General features: G+C 32.2%; 1 protein-coding gene across 3 annotated transcripts in view; it reads left to right on the forward strand.

Annotated features, from left to right (window-relative positions):
* Positions 1-3,008: 3,008 nt before the first annotated feature.
* LOC123004848 (AF4/FMR2 family member lilli) overlaps positions 3,009-19,965 on the forward strand; it is a 78,130-nt gene continuing 61,173 nt past the window's right edge. For 2 of the 3 annotated variants that reach the window (XM_044398321.1, XM_044398322.1), the window contains exon 1: positions 12,974-13,317. In XM_044398321.1, coding sequence (XP_044254256.1) covers positions 13,265-13,317 — 53 coding nt within the window. In that variant the 5' untranslated portion in view covers positions 12,974-13,264. Of the gene's footprint in view, positions 3,262-12,973; positions 13,318-19,965 lie in introns of those variants that run through there. The other variant, XM_044398324.1, reaches the window with a different exon arrangement.

Below are 19,965 nucleotides of genomic sequence, written 5' to 3' on the forward strand. Positions count from 1 at the left end.
TGACTGATTAACAAACTTTAATTGAAGTTTTGTTTAATTACTTCCATTACTACGAGTGTAAAAAATATTAATACAATGTTCCGCTCATTTTGTGTTCGCTTTGTAAACAATCAATCATAGTAATTTATTACGTACATTTTTCAAATTTTTTCGAGACTGTTTACTTCATGAAACACATTTTTTCAATGTGATGTGTTTTATTAATCACTTTTCCAAAGAATAAGCACTTAAATAAAATGATGCAAATGATGCACCGTTAGTTTTAGATGGCGCCACCGTAAATCCGTTGAGGATATTAATAATTTACTCTTTAGTTATATAAAAATACATGAATTTAATGAATTTGTCCCAGATGTCTAAATTTCTTTCCGGAAATTATAAGCTCTCAAGTATCACTCTGCCGAAGAGCGTAATAAGTGTTAGTGGCTGAGGGTTTATAAGAAGTTCTCTTAGACGTAAATATCGTATTTACATTCGTAAACATTAAGCTTTAATCACAATGAGGTGACGCTGAGAGTTCATGGAGAGTAAACTAGTAAAGAAAAATTCACCGCTAAGCCAGTAAGCTAACAATAGTTACGTCCCAATTTTTCACATTAAATTCTTTTGTTCTTTTGATTAATTCTAAATTTTTCACTTTTTTGCTTTTTTTTTCTTCCTTTAATAGAAATTAAATATGTACAACAATTAGATCAAATGGTTTATAAAGTGGTATGTCAGATTAATGTACAATTTGGTATTCGTTCGAAAGGCTTATTTTTATGTTTATTTTATGGTGATTTACCGAGAATGAAAACATACTGACACATTTCTTTTAGTACCGTAATTCTTACGTCAATTTTATTTACATAAAGGTTGTCGGCGTTTGGCGTATGCGATGATCAAAGATGCAAAATGAATTTTGAGACCTTCATTCTTACACATCCATCACTACCTTTCTAATATTTGAATATTGCATGAGCCACTCTAAGGAAACTTTACCATGAATATTATTCTCAGAAGAAAAACACAAAAATCACTGTTTTTAAGGGAAACACTAGGAAAACATATTTTGATTTACAAATTAGAGTAGCGATTTTAGCAGTTGTTTGTGATTAGGTTTATAACATATTTATTCCATTGATTAGTAAAGCGCAAAGTATTAATTATGACACATTTCACAGTCATAATTATTCGCACTTTTTGGTGAACTTTTCCATACTGGCATAGAATTTGTAATAATTTATTGTTGTACAAAAGCAACTAGATACGAGGCAATCGAATTGTTTCACACTCAAGTGCTGTGAACCTTTTCGTCTTTGTCATGCACCCCCTGTAGAAACGGAAACAGAATATAAAGTTACGAGTGGTATCAAAAGCGGTTCTATCGATCTGAGAAATTAAGCTCGAAATATCACAGTTTGTCATTTTATCATAATATTATCGGTGCTTGATATTGTCATTAATGCAGAAGGTTATCACTGTGCCTGGTAACTACATAAAATTATGTCTGTAATATGCTTAGATATGGAAATTTATTACTCCAAACGGGATAAGCCAGAACTGAGTGATGGTGGCTAACTTTATTTTAAAAAATTGGGAATCATTGTTCAAGAAGAAATTTACTAAAAATAAAACTAACTCATCTGACTTCGTTAAGATTTTAAGGCAGACTTTATGGGGTTTTCAGTTGAAAAAAAAAACTAATTAATCAAAGTAATAAATAAGAAAGAAATTAGATTACTATCTACAGGGTGTTTACGGTCTTGAGGTTGAAATTTAAATGAGATGATATTCACGGTAGAAGAAAACTAAAACTATATAAAACAAAAATTCAGGAAAAGGAAATAATTCATTTTATACTATTTGTTTGAGAACTGCTGCTTCGACTGCAACAATAGCCATTAGCATCACTACCTTGTGTTTTCACCATAAATCATAATTACGACAAACAATTTATTATTTTAATATTTTTTGCCATCCATGACCATAAATTTGGAAAAAATTAAGAAAAACGAATGAAACCTATTGGAAAATTTCGCTGGAAGAGATTAAACAGAAGACCTGATCCTCAAACCGTGTACCAATATTTTGGAGTTAAGTAACATTCTTAATAATAACAATTGTATGAGTTTTTTTTCTCGGTGACAGTATTTCTGTACTCTTCTAGTACTAGGTCAATTTTCAACTCCAAGACTGTAAACACCCTGTATTTATTTAAAATTATTCTTTTCATCATAAACAAAATGTGTATTTTACGTATATGTTTAAAAAAACTGATAATTTACATAAATTTAGTCAAGGTTGATTTATAGATATTGCAGCTTTCTGGGAAAGCTACGAAAAATCTTTCCACTGCTTTTTCTTTTTATTTGGTTTTGTTATTTTGATACCATTTTTTTATTGTCAGTTTTTGGTACATATGTTACGTTTTTGTATGCAACTGACTATTAATTCGCAAAGAATTGTTTACCAAAAGAGCTTCACAGTTACATGGTAATAATTAAGAAGAATTTAGATTGAGAGCAATTCAATTATTCGAATATCAAAGCCGGGTTTAAGCTCCAGATGATTATTATTTCCGTGGAAAATACCTCCACCCGTGAATCTTGGGATGTTCTCGCTACGCTACGCCACTGATATTTGCCTAAAGCCTTATTTCCCTCGAGCGATTATTGTTTGATTACTCGCATTGGGTATTTCCCCTGACCATAAAATTAGTTTCGAGGCCCAACGGCGGCTCCAGTGACACTTTTTGTCAAAAATCCTGGGACACAAAAGGTCTTCGGTCCGATTATCGCTCTTATTATCGTTTTCCGGTCAATCAAATTGAAAAACTCCAGAGAGGATTAATTATGCTCTACAGCTGCAACGTTAAATCTCGTAGAAATAATTTTGTAATCCAATATCCAGTAGTCAGCGGTCTATTCTCTTTGCGCATCTTGATCAGTGTCCTCGTGTCGCTCAGGCGCACGATGCTTCTTCTCAATAGTCCCGCCCACTCTTCATTCTCAACAAACACCCTGTCGAGTTGATTGTGTCTCGTGCGTTTCGAAATTTTTTTAACAACATTCCACCACCCTGAAAATTGATCGCTGAAAAAGTTCATAAAGGTGATTTGATGCGCTGGTGCAGTGTTGTGGTCTAAAAATAATCAAAACGTGCAGTGGTCCATTTTTTTTGTTGCATAATTGTGTGAATCGTGACCCATTTGTTTATTTGGGGCCACCCCATAATGGGATAACCGACGATGGAAGCGCTCAGGCATTTCCCGATCGAAAGGTAAAACCCCTCGAATTTTATGTTTTGTATTCCGAATAAGTGGTCGACCGGGAGGCGACAGTCTCGGAATAAAATTATTGTCTGGTTCTGGGCACCCCCCACAGACACCGGCGACCCGAGAAGCGCGGATCATTAAAATACGATTTAGACATGGAGAAAACCGATGCCGGACCGATTGGTTTTTAAAAAACGGGGGAAACATTTTTTATTTTTTAATTGAGTGTTATTTTATCTTAAGTAATTTATTTAAACAACGATAACAAAGTTATGTACTTTATAATTTATTAATTTTTGGCCATTGATTATTGTTTGAGATTTTATATACCTACTTATGAATCAATGAAATACAGGTGCGCCAGAACTCGCGCCCCAGAGAAAAATTTCAAGTAAAATAAGATACCAGGAACATGGAAAAAATGTTCAAAAATTTCTGTCAAAAAATTTTGATGTTTATTTTTTAACATTTGACATTTTTTTTATGTATATTTAATGATACTGATGATCTAGTATATGTTTTTTTACAATTATTTAGTAAAGGTACAAAAAGTTTGCCAATAAAAGCCACAATTAACATTGAACAGAGTTACAATTTCCTTGTTTCCTCTTATAATAATAGCCTGTAGCAAAAAAAATTGAAAAATTATTTTTTCAGCAGAAATAACTAAGTGTCAAAGTGTAAAATTTAAACTCTCATAACTTCGAAATTTTTATAGATAAAATTTTTTTAACATTTTTTCCATGTTCCTGTTACATATCTTACTTTATATGGCATTTTTCTCTGGGGCGCCAGTTCTGGCGCAGCCTGAACTTGTTTGTAGAAAAAAATGTGTATGTGCTACATTATAACACATCTTTTCTGGCCATTGTCTACTCACGATAAGTGATAACACTAATTACCATCATTAAAAAATCATTTCATGATTTTCACTAAGTACATCCTTTGTTTACCTCAAAAACTATTTTGTATTTTCAATTTTAAAACTGAAAAAAGCATGCAAACATTTTTGTTTTCAAACTTTTTAGTTTCCACTCGTGAAATGGAAAAGATCCTGAAAAAAACATTCTTAGAGTGATACTTAGTTTCCCACGTAATTGTTTGAAAATTTCCCACCGACAAAAAGCGCGCATTAGCCAATTTGGCACTGTGTAAAAACGCCGGCTTCCAAGAACCCCAATCATCAAATCCGTGCATTTACACCGACAAAAAGACGTTTAGATCGTAAACAAGTTAGTGGGCGTTGTTGCTTCGAATTTTTATCATGAGTACGGCCCCCGTGTTTATCTTGACTTTTTATCAACGAACCAACAAACCGGGGGGCAATTTGTGACGTTTTTACATCATCCTGAATGTCTAATTTTCTCCTCCAGACTAATTGACTCTTTCAGCAGATGAAAATTCACGACAGGTGCATTTTTCAATTCATTGACGATTAATTAAAATTGTTTTTGTTTGACGCGTTTGAGTTTTTCGCAGAATAATTGGATTCTTTGTAGCGTTAATTACTGATCGAATTATAATTAAAGTCGCAATCTTGAAATAGGAATTATGGGGCGAGGGGTTTGTTATAAACAGATAATAAAATTTATATACAATTTTATTACGGTTGGTTGTTATAATATAATGCTTCTACCGGAATTAAAATTTCATTTGAGTGGTCTTTTTCATGGGTATTTTATCTCTTATGGGAAGGTTTTAAAAATTCTGGGAGGAAACTTTGTTAATAATTTAATTCTGGCGCCGCCACCAATTTTCTTATTTTCACGACTCGTGAGTATTGCCTTAAAAATGAAGCTGATTTTTCGTTATTTAAATAGATGAAATTCCCACCACTTATTTATTTAGTTATCGGCTTAAACCAATGACGAAGCAATTTATTATCAATCATGCATTTTTTTCTCCTGCATTATTGGTGAATTTTCTTCACCTTGTTTATTTGCTGCTTACACCATCATGTAAACAAAGTGACTGTCAAGGTTTACAATGTTGTTGTTGAGACTAGAAATAAATAGGTCTTATTTGTCTGCTTGTCTCTCTTGTTGTTCGAGATTTCTTCAATTTCCTTCTCGCTGAATGGCGTCTCATTCTCTTGAATCAATTAAGTTGAGCCATCCAATCAATAGTCAACCACTTAGACAATGTGTTTAGATGAAAAGTTGGTAAAAAAAAGTTGAAACATAGAGTAATAAATCATTTCACCGGTAGCACACGCTTATGCAATTTTAACAAGGATCGACTTTTTCTAGCAAGGAACGAAGTGACTTTTTTCCAGTAATTTGGCGGAATGGCCGGAACAATAAAGGCCTTACAAGATAATTAGGAAGTTTATGTGCAGTCCTATTGATTCCCAGCGGGCGTATCTAATCAGTAGTTGCAACTCGTCACGCTAGATAACTACCAATCGATATGTCATCGAACAAAGACCCATCCGAATCTGTTTTGTCACGTTTATGCAAAACAATCAGTTTCATTTGTGGGTTTTTGGGCCTGGAGATGCTCCCATGGGATAGAGGCAGTCCATACAACCCTAATCAACTTCCTGTTTAATGGTTGCGGACAAACAACATTTTTTCGCCTGGTATTTCCGGCCTGGATGACGTTGCAATTTTTCTAATGTTTGGTGGTTACTAATTTTGATTGCAATTGAATTAGGAATTTGGTTAACGTCGAAAGTGATCTTGCTTTGATATTCATCATATTTATATATATAATAATAATAATATTTCGAGAATTATATTCCGAATCCGAACTATAGCTCTGAACAAACTCATAAATCACCGCAATTAACACCTTCAATTCATATTGGATGGGTTTATTAATAATCTGCTTGGTAAAAATTTAAGTTATCAAATGCGTTTTTCTTTCATTAAACTATTAATTTAATGGACTTAACTGTAACACCATGTAGGTGGTCACACCTATTGACCTTCTTAGTTAATAAAACAATAACACGTATTATATTTAAATTTATTTGTAAATCCATTTCTCATTGGAAAGTTTTATACAAACAATTAATGTAATTACTAATTACTCATAAATGTTACGTTAGAAATCAATTTAAAATTGGACTTAATTATTAACAGTTACAAAATTATGGTTTTCCAAAACCCACGTGTTCAGATAAATCAATTACACTGTTTATTGTTCCGCTCCAGACACCCATTTTTGCAAAAAAAAGAAATCAAATGATTGAAACCAGACCACATTTGGGAGGAAGTATGTATGAAATGGGCAATATATCTAATAAAAGATTGAGGTATTTCAGCGTTGTCACTATTCGACTTTGATGTATGCAGATAGAGTTCGTGTGAGGTGTCTATTTTAAGCCTTAAAAATTAGAAAATGTGCCGTTTTGCCAGAAAAAAGTAAAATAGGACACCTGTGTTATATGTCCCAATATAGCATTCTTCCCTTTACGATAGTGCTATTTATATACAGACAACACTTCCTTCTCGAGTTATCACAGAATAAACACGACATATTATATAATATTCAACATAGATAGTTCAGTGTCTCGTAAAATTTATATAGTTTTTTTTTAATTCTAGAAAGAATTCGACTTGCAAAAATCTTCCACATAGCTCGAAGGTGTTTTATTAAAGCCATACATTTCGTATAAATAAACCAGTTTTGTTAATTTAAAAATTCGATTGAAAATTGCAATAAAACTTACATAACTGATATATTTTTGTACTTTTTGGATGTAATCCCTCGACTCTTATCTTTATAAGGCTTTAGTGCACAACGTGTGCTGTAATACAAAATAAGAGGATCTAGTAAGTCTACTTTATGCAACACATCAAGGTCGCGAACGCCGCTGTGTGGTAGTGAAGTTAGATACTCAAAGCAGAATTGGATACAAAAACGGTCTTAATTAAAAATTAGCTCCTCTTTCTCTTTTTGCCAACAATTTTCCTACAATAAACCTTGAAGACGTTATTGATAACTGTAATAATTGAATGCCGCAAAATTTTTAATTCGAACATAAATCACAATAAAATATGAGTCGGAAGGTTCTTCCCTATGTTTGTTACAGTTTTAATATGTGAGGTAGGTTTATCTTGTAGTTTGCAGATAATCGTAAAAGATTATGGAGACTAATCTAGCAAACACGTGGTGTACGTCACAAAGGTCAACAACGAGAAAGCATCATCTCGAGAATTCAAACAATGCTCTTAAAGAATCTTGAAACTTATTACTTGAGAATAGAGGACCCTCATTTTGTATTAAGTCTGGTTTTTATTAATATTTTGTAATTTGGTTCTCTAATGTACCTGATTGGTTACTGATTAAATAATCTAAAGCACATTTCTCAGAAAATATAACGGAAAGAAGAACTTAAAATTATCATGTTTTAATATGAGTAGGTACTCTCCCTTAAAAATAAAATTTATCAAGCAAAGAAACAGAAAAAAGGTATTTTATAAGCTTAATTTCTCATTTTCTTTTAGTGTTATGTCGAAATTTCTTATACTATAAGAACAATTCTTGTCAAAAATTGAACTAAACACAACGATTAAGAATTTATCCAAATTAATCGAAAAAAACGTTGTTTAATAAAAATTTTTGGAACAGAAACATCTATGGAAAATTTGATTTAATTTCTAATAAGAAAATCTTTTCCTTCCCACGGGGAATAAAATGGCGCTTTATCCCCTCGTTTTTCACTAATAATCTGGTACATACTTTATTCCGTCTGACTTAAGAAATTAAATTAAATACCTATTTTGACTCTTATAAAATTGCAACAATTGAATAAATTGAATATTTTGATAAATTATTTGACATTATTTGTCTTATTAGTTTGTTGGGAGAAAGTTTTGTATCTCTGGAATAAACATTGTTAATCCCTCGAATGATAATATCCTTAGCTCCCTTCGGTTACCTCTGACATTAATTACATTCTGAGGATTAAAATACTTGTTTATTATTTTAATACATAAATAACACAGGTCCACAAAAAAACAAAAGTGGTGTGTGCTTGGACCGGACTATGATTTTCTGAAGTATTTTTTCTCACTGAACACAAATCTGAGTCAATGAGCAAATAATCGAGAAAAACCCAAAAAACCGATAAAAGTTACGATCCAGTATTTTTTTCTATATGATATTATCATGCGGTTTGTGCTTTTTTTATTTATTTTAAATTCTTTTTGTTGTATAAAGGATAATGTAGGTATTTTTGCAAATTGTTCAATTTTTTTCTTTTAATTTAAATTCATAGGTTGAAATAAAAGTAGACTTTCTTTTTAATAAAAATATATCGAAAATTCACTTTTTCAATTATGTAGCTGCGTTTAGATTTTGTATATTTGTGTTTTATTTTTTTTATAAAATTGCGTAGGTACTGTTTTTTATGTGACAGGGCAGTTTTTGAGACTAGAGCGGAAATAGCGCTGAATTCGGCTCTGATGGATGCAGTGTCTATCAAATGCGAAATATGTTTGTGGGAACTGAAATTTAAATAATTTATGCATATTTTATTACAAATAAGCCTAGCAACACGTTTTATGCAGATTCGTTATTTTAAGTTATTTAATGAGGTTATCGAAGTGTACAGGTTATTTATGGAATTATCAGAAAAGAAAACAGAAAGACGTAAGTTTTTCTATCAGATTTTATATAAACAGTTGATAACAATAATTTTTTACATTTCTTAATAAYAAACAGAATTTTAAATATTCTTATCATTATTTATAAAATAAATTTAAATTATCTTCCCGTAGGAATAACCCGGCAAGTTTGAACTATATACTTTTTTTAATGTGTTATTTTATCTTATAGGTACAATTTTGCTAATAATTTTTGTAAGGCCTATCATATTGACCAAAATTGGCAGTAATTACATACGCACGTTCTTAATTTTTATCTTCTTGTTTGAATAAAGTACGATTTACAGTTACGTCTTTATAAACTTGCAGGAATTTTTCCTCCAGGCACGTACCTAATATCCATCTACCTCATCTTCTCCTCGAATCATTTTTAATTCTTATTTTCTTTTGAAAAGAAAGCAATATTTTCAAGTTGTTGATTTAAAATTGGACGAAAAAGCATTTCGAAGGTCGTGCTAAATCTTATTCAGGAGGTATTTATCTGAGAATAGAAGCGTGATCAAATCAATTAAACTAATATTATTGCGTTTAAATTTAGTTGATGCTATTATTGGCATAGTGGTTTAGAACAAACAATACGCCGATAATCTTATAACCATTGCTACCTACAAGCAATAAATTCTCTGCATTTCTTGACGGTGCCATAGACTCGATGCTATGCTCTGTATTCCTGCATGTTCTCCCGAAAGCACTACATCCAACCCCACAAATGATTGATTTTCAATGAAACCCTTCATCTTGCAAATATACATTAGTTATCATTAGTTATCACTGTTTCTAGATCGAGTAAAAGCTTTGGTATTGTATAATTCTGTCTGAAGTGACCTTGCAACTACACGTGTAGTTGTCCACTCTATTTATTATGTACTCTTGTCATTTTTCATGTTTCTGTATCACAGAAAATAAGAAARATATTGACTCTGAATTGGAAAATTTGGATCCGTCTCTTGCTATTCTAAAATGTAGCTGGATTTGGCAAGGTTGAATGAAACATTTTTGTCAAGAGTCATRGTCATTGAGTACTCGAATTATCTAGATCAAATGCTAGATGGAGTAGAACTAGAAATAGAGGCTCAGGTTTTAAAGTTTTCGGAAGTGTTAATAAAAATTTTAGGTGACTATCATTACCGTAAAATTGTTTTATTGTTGATGATATTGTGAAGGTCTGATCCTAAAGATCAGATTTTAACAAAAATACATAAAAGAGTAAATCTGCAAAATCTCTTTGATAGATTATTTAGTGAAAAACGTTTAATTAAAAAATTGGCAAAAATAAAAATCCGATTTACAACGAAATAATAAAATGGAGGGTAAACTCCATGTTTAAAAATAAATAAATAAGAGCAGACTAATTTCTGGTCCATTTGGTTTGATAAAAATTTGGAAATTTGTTTTTATTGGCAGACACAAAATTAAGGTGCGAATACGAATATTATTAAAATTAAAAGATCAAGAGTAGCCTTTGAGTAAAAAGTGCCGAATGAACAATTCTGTGCTTATAAATGGGTAGTAATAAAACAATCAGTAAATAATTTAATTTTGACCAGTATAAAATGATAAATGATCAGTATTTAATTAATTTTGGCACAGTAAAAAATTAAAAATGATCAGTATAGTATAAAATTTTGCACAGTAAAAATAATAATTGCTAAGTAAAGCACGCACAGTTTGTTCAGTAAAAAATCCAATTTGCACAGTAAAAATAATAAACGCTCAGTAACTTTAATCAAAATTAGTAATACAACATAAAATTTAAAGAATTTTCAGTTTTGGTTACATAACAATGTATGTCCCTTACGCAAGAATGTTTATTTGTACTTATTTTTATATTACTGAATATTTATTATTATTGGAGGGTGGTATATGTACAGGGTGTTTCACACAACTTTACGAGGCTTGCGCTTAATGTACGCACCCAAATATACAAAAGTCACAAAACACTATAGATACAAAAAATACACATTTAATTATTTAACTTTTGGAAACCCATAACAGTAGTTGTCAAACTAATCACTGTTTCATTAATAGTCATAAACTGCAGTTTTTCAGAAACAATTATCATTTGTTCTATCAAGAGACGGCATGAATATGATTCTAGTTTATCTGTCCTAATCACCAGCTAACTAAAAATGTTGTAATTTTTGAAAGAGTGAACAAACTAGAGAAATTTATCAAAATTTGTAATCGAGTTCGTATCTGAATATGTAAAGTCTGTTTTTTTTTTAATGGAAATGCCAAACAGTCTTAACGTTGGCATCACTAGTAAATTCATTCATGGTAATTTTAATAAAGGAAGTTGGCAGTTCCGGTTTTTTTAATTAATTTGAAAACAATGTCAATAAACGTCAACACAAAAAATCGTGTAAGAAAATTTAGAGAAGAAACACCAAAAAAGAAACAAATTCGGTACTGCTAACAGTTTTTAGAAAATTTGGAAACGAATAGTTCGCAAGCAGGTAGTTAGAAAAAGGGCCCGTTAAAATGTAGACGCAATTTGTAATGCAGGTTTGCTAAACATTCTCATTTTTTAGCAAGAAATTGACAAGAATACAAAATAAACATGAATGAGAAAGAACCTCGGAAAGAACGCAATTAAATTAATGTCTTGTGCATCGTTTTTGAGAAACGAGTTGAAAAAGTAACCATTTTGAAACTAAAGCTGAAGAAGAATTTATAACTTGCATCAACTTTGAGCTCAATTCAATAAATTTCACAAAATTTATTGCCAATCATCATAATACCTACTTGTATCTTTTGATGAATAACTTTTTTCTGTATAGACACCCTTTTTTATTAAAGTTTTTGTAGCAAGAACCTGTTTTTTATCCACAACATTGTGCTTACTTGCGGTGTGTTTCTATCAAAATTGTTAGCACTGAATTCGGTCTTTAGACCTTAGGTAATGATGTCAGGTATTCAATTATAGCGCTTTCAAAGAGCAAACAGGCACACAAGATTCATAAAAGTCAAAATTTGGACAACATCTCAATTTGAAAACATAACCATAATTTTTTAACAAAATTTCTGGGGACAAAACAAAGAGCAAACAAAATTTGTGGCTATGGAGACAAGCTGCTACCAATTTTTTCACCAAAATTTTGACTTGTTAATTTCCATTTAAAAAAACAGACTTTATTATTGATTGCATCTTACAGGCGCAGGCCTCGTAAAATTATGTGAAACACCCTGTATTAGGAAGGGCTCTGCGCAAGAAAACTGGAAACTGTGCACCAATGGTAATCAGTCTATTCAGCGTACGCCACTGATTGCACTCCTGGTGTTCCTGACACCACGATTTTCTTTTTGAACGCTTTGCGATATTCCGATTTTGCTCGGAAACATTTTGTTTGTAAATGTGTGAATATTAAATTAATTAGTTTTGCTAGACATTCATTCATTGTCTTTACTGGGCATGTATTATTTTTACTGGGCAATTATTATTTTTACTGTGCATCTATTATTTTTACTGTCCATTTATTATTTTATTGTGCGTTTACTATTTTAACTGTGCATTTATTATTTTTACTGTGCATTTATGATTTTTACTGTGCATTTATTATTTTTACTGTGCATTTATTATTTTATTGTGCATTTATTATTTTTACTGTGCATTTATTATTTTACTGTGCATTTATTATTTTTACTGATCAAAAATACTTGACGTTTAAATAATACCTAYAYTGTGCATTTAATTTGTWCCCCTTATAAATTCTGGGCCCCGTTGTTCATTTGAAATCAGGAACATCCCTAAAGACATAAACTGTAATAAATTTAAGTAAATGTGGTTCATTGTATTGTGGAGGGAAATAATTTAATGGGGAGACAAGCAGCTTTTGAATCTTGATAAAGGCTAATTGCAGTTAGTGTATTTTATGGCAATCCAATTACCAGTACCTACTGTGCTTTCGGTATCKWCATGATCCTGGAGGGTGTATCAGGAAGCAGCGTCTCCGGCCGCGACCGTACCGTCGCCGTTTCTTCGCGGTGCGTCCATCGGTAGTCGCCGGAGTCGATTCGTGGGGCCTCCGGTACACGAAGGAGTCTAGAAACTAGGTGAACAAGTCGAGAACGTCCGCTAGCGGGGCCGTCCGCTCGATGGTTCACTTGCTATCAAGGGCAGATGCGAACTGCATCGAGTTACGCGCAGTCGCGCAATTGGAGGGGCAGACACCTGTTTGGCACTCGTGCTGTCAAACTGATAGTGAGTGAACTGTTTACAGTGATTAGTGCCTTGATTAATGTTTTTCCACGTGCCCTACGGTCGCGTGTGTTCGCCACCCCCGCGCCCCGATGAGCCTCGCGTGTGTTACAGTGCTCCGGTGGTGATTGACAGTGACCGAAAAAGGCCGCAGGATCGCCTCTGGATTTATCACTATTTTGCCGATTTGCCAATATGATCGGAGGATACTATGACCGGAATCCGCTACTCAAAGGCACCCTGACTAGGTAAGACAGGGCCGGACTCGAAAACATTCAATTTCTTCGTCGACATGACAACATGGCGGTGTTATTGCGAACACTTTCACCGCCAGCAGGATTTCTAATCTCGACTCCCTCGCCCTCGAGGTTGCCATTCTCTTTTGCGGCTGCTGCTGCTGCTGCTGTGCTTCACACGTAATGTGACGTCACGTCTCGGCCATTGTTTATAACCTATAACCAAAACAATATCACTTTAAGACCGTACACACTTACCCTACAACGATTTTACACTGTTTATGTTTACAACTGATAACAAAACACGCGATATTTTGATAAGTCTCAATCAACTCAATTCTCACTTGTGCGAATCGAAGATAAAGTTTAAACATTATGATAAGCAATGCTTAACAAATGTACACATTTATTTAAAAAATTAAGAAAAAATAGTTTGCAATAATTTGAATTTTTAGGCAGGAATACTGTCTTACCTATTATTAGTTTTAACAATATGGGACGGTAACTTGCTAATAAATATTTTTTCAAAAATGAAACAGTTTGATAAACAAATACAGGGGGATTTAAGTTTAAGATAAGTAGATTTGCAGCAACTGCGACTTTTCGTATTCTGCTAGCCAAAAAATTGAAAATTTAGTTTATGGATATTTTTGAGTAGAATAATGAATATATGAATTAGTGCATATTTTTATGTAGGTGTTAAATATGATTGAGTATTGATTTTGTTAAGCAAGTGAAATGTCCCGTTGGTCCGTTTCGTCCCAGCTTTCCGTACTTGGAGGCCCGGAATTTCTCTCTTTTCCGGCTTCGAGCCATTCATCATCGGATTGGAAAAATTGGTCGTTTGGGTTACACGACGCAAAATCAAACGTAAAACTAAATCATGTGATTTTGAACCGTAAATCTTTGGACCTTGTAGTTGATTTTATAATTTAACTGTTCAGTGGGACGTAAATGGAATTACAATTATTTTTATGGTGATAATTTTGGATCGACGATCTTTGATTATACGTTTTATTGAATTTTTGAAATTTATTTCTTCCTAAATAACACCTTAAACCGTTAATATGGTCACCGTAATCATCGACGATCGGAGATAAGATCGGTCTCAGGCAATAGTCTATAAAAGGAGTTTCGTGTGGTTGTCAATTTGTGTTGGAAATGATCATGAGACTGTTATGGTTATGATTGTAAAGAAAGTGGTTAAGGGAGTTTGTTAGATATATTACGTATTTTAATGATTGAGGTGGAGAAAGTTCTTCAGATCATTCATCTTTTTCCCACTTAATTTTCGACGATAAGAAACTTTATTAAAAACGCTCTTAATTCTACATTGTGAACTCGATTACGAGGTACATATTTGTTTTTGAAAAAATTACAATAACACAAATGTGTTATTTGTGAAAGGCCCATTTATAAGGATAACTTAATTGAATTTATTGTGACAATGGGTTAAATGTCACACATTTCACATTTCAACAAAGACTTGGAACTTTCAAAGCGTTCAAACGGTTTAATCCGAACTCGGGCTTAATCGGGCAACATTTTTTATTTCCAAATGGAAATGTAGAGCTAAATATTTATCTATTTACTGAGAATTTTAACAAAGATTTATTTTTATTGTTATCGCAGTTTACAGGGCTTTGCGGCTTTTGTTCAAATAAATTTTTATATCATTAGTTTAATTTACGAATTGTTTCTTACGGTCGATACATGACATTGTAACCGAACTAATGACCATAGTAGCAATTACCATTCATATTATTGTCATTTATGTGAAGGTCATTATTTAGTAATTTTTGAGTAGCTTCGTATGTTTTATTAATGATATTGGTTGTCTCAAAAAAATTGTCACGACTTAAGTATTTTTTAAAAGACTGATTTTTGTCATAAATTAAACCTGAAGAATATATAATTATGAGGATGATGATTGTGTTGTTAATATTTTACCATTGTGTGATAACAAAAACTAATGGTTTTTTCCATGATAAAACTTTACGAGTTGTGCGTCTTGAAAAAATTGTGATTATGGGTTTTGGCATAAAAAAATAACTTTGCTTTCATATTTTATAAAAGGCTGAAACTGTGAATAATGAGAAAGGAAGAAGAGATTATTGTAAGAGTCTAAGAGCTTGTTAATTAAAACTACAAAGAACTAAAGATTCCTTAGTTGGTCGGAAACAAGTTTCAGGAATACTTCAGTTTGCATGTCGTATACAGCCCTAAATTACCGAAGAAATAATTGTAGGTATTAGTTCTCATTAATTGTATCGTGTTGGAATGCCTCAAATATTTCTCGGTTAAATATTGCATTAGGTAACAAAGATGCAGATATTAATTAAATAAAGTGATTAAATCGTGGGTTGAACGAACAAATAGCACTCAAAATAAATCATAAATGTGGTAGCTGCAAGAGAATGATTTTACTGCTTCAAGTTTAAATCGCTGTTATGTATAAATTAGTAGACACTTGCAAATGCCATAAAACAGATAAGAATTATCTTTCCTTTATTTCGAACCAATTGTTTTTATCTCCCCTCTTACGTGATAAGTTTTTTTTATCAATATTTCTATAATTTCCACTCAAACTGCCGTAAAAATGAGCTTTCGAAATGTGGAGTAACGAGATGGCGCTTTAAAAAATCCTTTTGTGAGCTAGAGTTGATCAATAGCTGGAGAGGGTAGCAGCCAAGTCAATCGAGAAATCCAGAAAATTACTTGGTTTGATTTTTTAATCATCTCCGAATGTTTACTTTGCCTCGAGGTAATTAAAAAATCGTCTCTACCGCGTCAAGGGTTAGTACTTGTGATTTAGTAGCGGACATAAATCAATAAACAAGAACAAGATGGAGAGGCGCAAATGTGTATTAAACGTGCAAATCGATAAACCAGGCGATGGCAGAATGCAAAATGCGAATTTGCATAGCTATTCGGACGAGAAACGAACTATGCATTTATTTGTTTGTTATTTCTAATATCTCGCTAATTTAGTAACTTCAATGGGGTTGCAAGTATAACGTATGCAGAGAGAGAATAAATTTTCGACTTTTTGCATCAAAACTCATGCATTATTTATATGCAGTGGTCAAGCGAGCTGGTTACTTTAATGATTTCCTTATTATTAATACGATTTGTAGGAAGCACCATGTTGCACGGAGTGTCTGTAAAAATCAGACGTTCGAAAAGAAATCATTGCCAGGCGTAATTGGATATTTGCGTCAGAAATATTCCAATTAGCAGAGGTCAGGTAAAGTTGAATAGATGGCAGTAAATGGCTATAAAGTAACCCGTAGTGTAATCGGCGCTTTTGAGCTCATGTAGGGAGTTTTGTGGCGAAATTCTTTACACCAATTAGTCATAAATTAGAATTTCTTTCGACACGGAAGGCAGGAAAAAGTGTAACACTTGAATCCACTACAACATAGTATTAGTTTACGCGCATGGGCGTGGGTGCACGCGATTTAGACCACCTGTATAGTTTTTTGAATTCTTTTAAAGATTTATCAATATAAATGTACAATAATTATTTGCTATATAGTCTAATATTTAACTGCAAAATATGGAAGAATCGTGTTTATTAAGTTTTCATTAATCGCACGGAAAAGGAGTTTCGTCGAATAAATATTTGGGTCATTGTCGCTTTTTGAGTAAACAGATTACAACATTATTATAAATAGTAAATAACTCGCGCATTGTTGTATTGTCGATCGGTTTATTTCACTCGATTGTCGACGAAATTATCGTGGAATACTTCGCGTTTACACGTTTAATTATTGTTCGGATATAAGAAATGGTAAAGATTCGAAATTGACATTTGAACCATGGGTTATGTAATTGGAATTGAAAGTCGCAAGATTATAAAATGACTTGCTTTTTGTTTTTGAATTCATAGAAAGGCTGTTCGTTACGTATGTATGTGTTGAGGTTGTTATCCGAACGATCCGACAATTTCACTATTGGCTGATTAAATATGCGACACTTGGGATAATCGAGGTCGACTCCTTTGCTGACCACATCGGACCTAAGCGTCTACAAAATATCACTTCTTACTAACTTTCAAGAGTTATGAATCTTATAATGCTTCTAAAAATTGGTAACAAAACTTGGAATTCTTGCTGATTTATTGATATTATCAAATTTTCGTTTATTTTCTTACAAAAACTTGCTAAGTATACGTATAAATATTGTGATAATTTTCTGGGAACTAATGTCAAGGTTAACAACTAAAAGATTATTTTTGAAGCAGGTATTTGTGTTTGCGGTTAAAAATTGGTTTAAACGTTTTGTTCAATATTAAATTTTTTCAATATTTGTACACAAAGCTTTATTATTTTTTTTTTAGTCTGGAAACTTTTCCCAAGTGATTTTAGGTTTTAATTTTAAAAACCGCAAGGGGTTTAGTTCATACAATTTAATTAATCGCATTTATAGCATTAAAAGACGGAAGCGTGGCTAGCCAAGTGCTGTTTTAATTTTTCAATGTTAATGCAATTAAAAGCTTATTTTGACAGTTAGGTAAATTCAAATAATTAAAAAAGCATTAATGTTCTTTATTACATTATTGCAATTAAAGTGGCCTGTAGTCTTAATTGGGTTATTAAAAATCATGTTGTGAGACAAAAATTTATAATACCAGGGGTCATATCTGTGTTCTCTGGTGTAGACAGGTAGCCTTTTATTTTACCTCTTATATGAATAGAAAAATTTTAATTTGTTCATTTCTAATGACGATTTTAATTAGACGTTTCTTTTAGATAGCAGTTTGTCTGCTTTATGGCAAATTTATACAATTATTAGATTTCGCAATACGTCGGCAAACGATCTCGGTTCGTAGCACTTTCATACGTTCAGCTCTAATAATTCAAATGAATTTACAAGATAATCAAAGGACGACAACATCTAAGTCTTTCTAATCTTTTTCCAGATTGATGTATTCATTGAATGGTCGATTGAATGTGTAATTTTAAGTAAATCTGTGCGAAAATTAGGACCCGACCGAATCCTGGATCGATGCCGGGAGTCTAGACCTTTTTTGCTAAAAATTGTTCGATGTTTTTTACACACAGAACTTTTTCGGATTAACTGCTTTTTATTTTAAATTGTTAGTGACATTTTTTCAATTTTTTGATGTGTGTGTAAGTGAAAGTTACTAGTCGTAACTGTTTCAGATCGTTTATTTAAAATAATAGCTGTTGTTTTAGTCTTGACTATGTGATTTTATCTAATTTCAAGAATGAAAAAATGTAGGTGTAGTGACAGGTCTTTTCGAGTGATTACTGATAATTAATCGAAATATTTAATAAACTTATTTGAACTGTGAATGGAAATTCCATTGTTGTGCTGGCTACACATCATATTTTCACAAAATATGTATAATTGTTTAAATTAAAACTTTCTGTACAAAGTAAAAAATCGTCTTTGGTTTTATTTATTAAACTTTTCAAGTAGAGGTAAAATTTTCCTGAGGCAAATCCCGCTGGTTTTTTCGAATTTCCTGAGTAAACACCATGCCGTTTATTCCTAATACACCGGAAAAATGTTCTTGTTCTAGAAGCCAAAATTACGCAAATTTTATTGCACATTGTCAATCGTTGCGGTTTCTCAAGTTGCGTTATTAATTTCCATGAAATGAAATGAATCTGGCGTAACAGAATCACTAAAATTTTGTATTTTCTAATGAAAAATTTGGATTTTTAGTAAGCTAACAATAAATTAATTTCAATTACACCAAAACACGGAAACTGTATCCTGTTTACAAATTGTGTTCGTAAACAACGACTCGGTTTTAATCTGTTGGTTAGAATTTTACACTTGGTTAACAGTACGATTTTCCTCAATAGTAATGAACTTTTATTACGATCCGACAGAGGTGTACTTTCTAATGGCTTTGTGTTCGTCACGTAAAATGAAGCAATCTAATTTTTTCTCTGTTGTTGTTTCATATTCATATTGACGTAAACGCAGATYTAATCGTCAGTTTCCTCTCGCGGAAAATGACGACTTTTCATAAGGTCGCAAGYGCGAGAAATTTCATTAYTTTTCYGACTATTGACTTACGTTAATTGCAATAATTATATCGTGAGACTAAATAAAAACGTGGTCATAAAATCTGTGAATATTTTTGTTAATCCMTGAMCACTAGTAATTTAATTTGTTAATTTTGAAGCTTTCACTAGTCATACRTGCTGTTATTTATTTTTACTGAAATTGAACAATTTCTAAGTTCAAATTTTGTGTAGCAGTAAATAATTMTTTCATGATTTAGAACTGTTCCCACACGTTTTTGGCACTACTTCCTTCGCTTTATTATATCATCGTTGTGAAGGTAATAAAATAATAATAAATCTCGTCCTTACAACGCGCTGTCAAAACGAGATCTTACAATACAATAAATTCACGTAAAATTGGCGGAAAATTGAGTTTCYTATCCGACATTTAAAAAGTGAAAGCGTCAATGTTTTCCTCACAAAAAATGGTCATATTTTGAGCTTACTTTGTGTTTAATGTGCGTGGAATTTTCGGTAAAATGTAAATGGTAGTCGTAAAATAATGTAAGCAATTTCTAAATAATTTACACATGCTTTTACATTGTTGGCGTCTAAATAATCTCATTAATGTCGACCACACTCCATAAAGTTTTTTTCATCAATAATGTAAAAT

The sequence above is a fragment of the Tribolium madens genome, unplaced genomic scaffold (genome assembly GCF_015345945.1).
Source record: "Tribolium madens isolate multiple individuals breed KSU strain unplaced genomic scaffold, Tmad_KSU_1.1 Scaffold_20;HRSCAF=117;Tcas5.2_LG4, whole genome shotgun sequence".
NCBI classification, from domain to species: Eukaryota; Metazoa; Arthropoda; class Insecta; order Coleoptera; family Tenebrionidae; genus Tribolium; species Tribolium madens.